At 39.4% G+C, this 6,086-nt stretch overlaps 1 protein-coding gene across 1 annotated transcript in view; it reads right to left on the bottom strand.

The window, feature by feature from the left end:
- Window positions 1-5,585: 5,585 nt before the first annotated feature.
- LOC102850989 (60S ribosomal protein L39-like) overlaps window positions 5,586-6,086 on the bottom strand; it is a 1,102-nt gene continuing 601 nt past the window's right edge. The window contains exon 2 of the mRNA XM_006902354.1: window positions 5,586-5,652. Within this exon, the coding sequence (XP_006902416.1) occupies window positions 5,586-5,652 (67 nt within the window). The remainder of the gene's footprint in view (window positions 5,653-6,086) is intronic.

Genomic DNA, 6,086 nt, shown 5'->3' with positions numbered 1-6,086 from the left:
CTGAAAGCTTTAAACCTGAGAACTTGAACAAGATTGTGCCAGCCAAGAATTGGAGCTAGGGTACACATCTTTTGTTAGTTGTTGGTTGAAGGCTGCTTCTGGATGGCATTAACTTCCTCATACTTTCAGCCTACTAAAAAAGCATACAAAATAAAACTAAATGGCCAAAGAAGTCCTTCTGGCAAAAACTAATAAGTAAATGAATAAATAACTAAATGCAGAGAAAACTTTATGAATATCAGCATAAAGCTGTCTGATATAGGGTTAAAAGGTTAACACTTAAGTTTGGGAGACATTTAACACAAAATTGAGGAAGAAGAGGTGCATCCTCAAGAGTTGCCCTATAAAGTTGATTCCTATTAGAGCCTATTTCCAGGATCTGAGTTTTGAGGGAGCTGGTGAGTATACTAATTCTTGGTAGCAATCACCTGTATCTACAGGTGTGGAATGGAGAGAAATACAACAATGGAGAAAATGGTTGAGCTGGGATGTGTGACTTTAGTTCTGTCCACTTAGCATGCACAAATGTATGGATGGAGAGGAATAATTATTGGCTTGAAGAACAGGTAGTCACAAGAATGCTTGGCTTGTTGACTTGGTCCCATGTGGGGACTAGGGCTGAGTGAAGCGACCAACAGGTCTGTAATGCAAGGAGAAATGTGGGTTCCTGAGTTTGTGGCTGATGCCCATTTGACCCTACCCATAGACAGCTGGTATTCTGTGTTCATAGAGCTTTCAAAACCCTTTTACTTAGGAGGTAGAAGGTCCATCCTGCTTTCTTTCTTAATCAGAAAGTTCCACCAAAATCCATCCATGATGGGAAATCGTTTTGGAATTTCACACATCAGTGTTAAAGATTTCAGTATCATAACCTCAAGTTATCTCAGTATAGCAAACTGACAGACAAGTGCTACACCAGGAACAAATAAGAGGAAAATGTATATTTGTACTTTATTTGACTGTGTGGGTCATGACAAGTTATGGCTGATATTGAGAAGAATGGGAATCCCAGAGTCCTTGATTGTGCTTACACGGAATCTATACCTGGATCAGAAGGTTGTTGTGTGAATGGAGCAGGGGAGCACTGCATGGTTTGGAATTGGGAAGGGAGTGTGTCAAAGTTGTATTCTCTCTCCATACCTGTGCAGTTTATATGCTAAGCAAATTATCAGAGAAGCTGGACTCTCTGAAGAAGAGTGTGGCATCAGGATTGGAATAACCTGCATTAAGCAGATGACACAATCTTACTTGATGAAAGTGAGGAGGACTTGAAGCATTTGTTGCAGAAGATCAAGGAATGCAGCCTTCAGTGTGGATTGCATCTCAATATCAAGAAAACAAAAATATTTACCACTGGACCAATAGACAGTGTCATGATGGATGGAGAGGAGATTGAAACTGTCAACAGCTTCAGAAAATAAGGAGACACATCACACTGGAGAAATAAGCAGTTAGGGATCTTTCCAAATTATTGAGAGGTAGTGATGTCAGTTTGAGTACTAAGGTGCATCTGATTCAGGCCATGGTCTTTCTGACTATTAGCTATGCATCTGAGAGCTGGACAAGGAATAAAGATGACAGAAAAAGAATCGAGGCCTTTGAGCTGTGGTGTTGGAGAAGAGCACTGAACGGTCAAGGAAATGAACAGCTATGTCTTGGAGATGGTGCGGCCAGAGTGCTCTTTGGAGGCAAGTACGATGAGGCTTCACCTCACATGCTTTGAACATGTTGCTAAGAGGTGCTGTTACTTGGAGAGATATGTGATGCTGGGAAGGGTGGAGGGTGCAAAGGAGAGGAAGACCCTCAACCAGGTGGATTGACATGGTGACTGCTGCAATGGGCTCTTGTGTGTCAGGAAGTGTGAGGCTAGCATAGGACAGAACAGAGTTCAGATCTTTTATTCACAGGGTTGCTATGAGTCATGCATAACTCAATGGCACCTATCAACAACTACGTAGATAACTGAAGATGAGTTGACCAGAACACAGCCAGATGAGGACAAGATGATCTGTGCTGTGAGCTAAGATTGTTCTGGACTGGACCTTGCTTGTGAATGGAGATGCTCAAGGTTTCCAGGTTGAATAGAGGATTCATCAGAAAAAAGAATATGCTTGTTCCCACAGAGTACTGTTTGATAGGGTAGACAAAGAAGACATTGGATATCTAAAATGGGAATATTAAGGCGTGAAGTAGCTTTCTTACATGTTTTCAAGAATGTAGTTATTAGTAAGGTGATTGTTAGGGAGAGGGGAAAGCTCACAATATTATTGTTGTTGTTGTTGTTATGTTACATCGAGTTGGAACCAACCCACAGCTGACCCTCTGGTGGGTTTCAAGAGACATTCATCGCATGGGAGGAGATTGCCCATCCTTCTCCCGTGGAGCAGCTGGTGACCTCGAACCACATATCTTTGGGATTGCAGCACAGCTTCTCGCTGCTAGGCCACCAGAGCTCTCATACATGTGAAAGAAATATAAATAAAAGATTATATAAAACACAGTGTACATAAATGAAATACAAGATATAGCAATGATTGTATAAAACACAAAATTTAAAAAAGAAAAATGATATGGATGGAAAAAACTTTTGAGACTTTTGGTTGCTGATGTGGTCCAATGTAAAATTAGAAACATCCATTAATAACTAGAATGTGGTATGTACAAAGTATGATTCTAGGAAAATTAGAAGTTGTTGAAAATTTGTGGAATGTGTGAGTCACAAATCATGGGAGAAGCTCAAGATCAGCTGTGAAAACTAGACCAGGTGCTGATTGTTAAACAGACCATCAGCCACTCATATGCAAGTTCAAGCTGAAGCTAAAAAAGGTTAAATCAAATCCACAGGAACCAAAACTTGACCTTAAGTCTATCCCACTCGAATTTCAAAACCATCTCAGGAACAGGCTTGAGGACTTGAACACTAATGAGTGAAGACCAAGTGAGCTGTGGGAGGATATCAAGAATATCATCCATGAAGAATCCAAAAGGTCGTTACAAAGACAGAGGAGGAACAAAAGACTAAGATGGATGTCAGATGAGACTGAATATTGCACTAGAGCACTGAGACGCCAAAGCAAAGGTAAAGAATCAAGAAGTTAAAGGCTGAACAGAAGATTTCAAAGGACACATGGAAGACAAAGCAAATATAATGAAATGTGCAAAGAACTGGAGTAAGAAAATCAAAGTATCCAGACTCATTCTGTATTTCTAAAGATGAAGGAACTGAAGAACAAATTCAAGCTTCGAGTTGCAATACTTAAGGATGCATTGGGCAGAGTATTAAATGATCCAGGAAGCATTAAAAGAAGATGGAAGGAGAATACAGAGTCATCACTGTACCAAAAGGAATTTGCTGACACAGAAGAATTTCATGAAACAATGTATGAGTAAGAGCCTGTGATGGTAAAGGAAGAAGTTCAAGCTGCTGTGAAAGCAAAAGAAAAAAACAACAAAAACTTAAAAACAAAAAAAAAACAAGAATGCAGAGATTGACAGCAAACCAATGCACACATTTTAACAAACAGATGCTGCCCTGGATGCACTCACCAAGCTGTTGCAAGAAATCTGGAAGACAACCACCTGGCCAACGGACTGGAAGAGTTCCATATTTGTTCCCACTTCAAAGAAAGATGACCCAATAGAGTGTAGAAATTATCAAATAATATCACTAATATTACATGCAACCAAGATCCTGCTGAAAATTATCCAAGAAGGACTGTAACAGCATATCAACAGAGAACTGCCGGATGTCCAGGCTGAGCTTAGAAGAGACTGTGGCACTAAGGATATTACAGCTAATGTTAATAGATCTTGGCTGAAAGCAGAGAGTAACAGACGAATGTCTATCAGTGTTTCATTGACTATGCAAAGGCATTTTTGGATCAGGAGGCAGTCATCAGAACAAAGCAAGGAATCACTGCATGGTGCAAAATAGGATGTGTCCTATCTCCATACATTTTCAATCTATATGCAGAACAAATCATTTGGGAGGCTGGACTCTGTGAGGAGGAATGTGGCATCAGGATTGGAAGAAGACTCATCAACAACCTACATTATGCAGATAACACAACCTTGTTTGCTGAAACTGAGGAGAGCCTGAGGCATTTGCAGTAGAAGGTCAAGGACCACAGCCTTCAATATGAATTGAAGTTCAACATAAAGAAAACAATTATTTTCACCAATGGGCCAACAAGCAACATCATAATAGACAGTGAAGAAATTGAGATTGTTAACAGTGTCAGTTTACTTAATTCCATTATCAACACTTTGTACCAGCAGCCAGGAAATCAAAAGATGAGTTATATTGGGAAAGTCTGCTGTAAGGGACTTCTCCAGAGTACTGAAGTGCGATGATTCAATCTGGAAACTAAGATAATCCCAATCCAAGCCATGGTCTTTGTAATTACTTGCTATGCATCAAAAAGCTGGACAATGACTAGGGATGATACTAGGTGAATTGATGCCTTTGAGCTCTGGTGTTGAAGAAGAGTACTGAATATACCATAGACTGCTAAGAAAACAAACATGTTTGTCCTGGAGAGTGTGAAACCAGGCTGCTCCTTGGAGGCAAGGATTCTGAAGCTCTGTTTCAAATACTTTGGGTACGTTACAAGGAGGGAACAATCCTTGGAGAGGGATGTCATGCTTGGTAGGGTGAAGGGACAGAGCAAGAGAGGAAGATCTTTGATGAGATGGATTGATTCAGTGACTGGGGTAATGAGGGTAGGTGTGTCAGAGACAACAAGTTTGGCTTAGGATAGATAAGGATTCAGGGTTGTTGTATATAGGGTCGCTATGAGTCACAAGCAACTAGATGGCACATAAAAACAACAACAACAATGACAACAGACATTAATGAGCTGAAATTGGCTACTATTGGTAATTTTTAATTAGGAAATAATTTGTCTACCACAGGAGCTCTGGTGGTGACTTAGTGTTGAGAAGCTGCTCTGCAATCCTGAAGGCAAGTGTTTGAATCCACCAGCAACTCCTTGGAAGAAGGATGAACAATCTTCTCCTGTGTAATTTATTGCCTCTGAAAACTTGTTGGAAGGTCAGCTATGAGTTGGTACCGACTCAATGACACACAACAACAATAACAACCATAGTAAGGATTATGAATTGAAGAAAAATGGCATTATATTCATTGTAAAAATAACATTTCAATATTTGTCCTCAAATAGAATTCTGTCCATGACAGAATAATTTATGTAACCCTGTAAGGAAGATCAGTTTCTATGATTATTACGCAAATTTATCCACCATGCACTAATGTCAGAGAAAAAGAAAATGAAGGTTTCTACCTATTTCTATTTCTATGAAATCAGTTATGTCATCAAGGTGCATTGATAATTACTAGTTATTGAAGTGTGAAAAACGAGGGCCTATAGTTGGAAATCGGGCCCTGGTGATAGAAATAATACCAGAGATTGCTTGGGAGATTTTTGTAAGATCAATGACTTGGTCATTGCAAATACCTTATTTTCAACAATATAGTTACTATACATGTAGACCACACTAGATGGAATACACAGGAAAAAAATCAACTACATCTGTGGAATGGGGAACTGGAAAAGCTGAATACTTCAGGGGGAACAAGGCCAGGGGTGACTGTGGAAGAGATCATCAACTGTTTTTATGCTGCAGTCAAAGCTACAGAAAAATAAAATTCTAAGTACATGAAGAAAGTGAAAAGTTATTTAAAAGGTAGATAAGAAAAGACCCAAATTAATGCCAGGAGATATTTTTAAACTTTCTCTTGAACATATTATTGGTGCTAGACACCATTAAGTTGAATCGGACTCATAGAAACGCCATGTACACAGATCAAAACATTGTACAATCTTGCACCATTTTCACAATCTCTGCTATGTTTAAAATCCATTATTGTAGTCCCTGTATCCATCCATCATGTAGACGATCTTTCTATATTTCATTGATCTATTTTTCCAAGTTGGATTGCCAATAAAACAAATAGGTCTGCCTTGGAGAGGATGAAACCAAGTTTCTCATTGGAGGCTAGGATTTTGAAGCTCTGTCTAGCATACTTTGGGTACATGGCTAGGAAGGACCAATCCTTGGAAAAG

This window comes from Elephantulus edwardii, unplaced genomic scaffold, assembly GCF_000299155.1.
Source record: "Elephantulus edwardii isolate Elephantulus edwardi_28Jun2011 unplaced genomic scaffold, EleEdw1.0 scaffold00395, whole genome shotgun sequence".
Lineage (NCBI taxonomy): Eukaryota > Metazoa > Chordata > Mammalia > Macroscelidea > Macroscelididae > Elephantulus > Elephantulus edwardii.
Note: the sequence above shows the minus strand (reverse complement) of the source record. Positions and strands in the feature narration are given on the sequence as shown.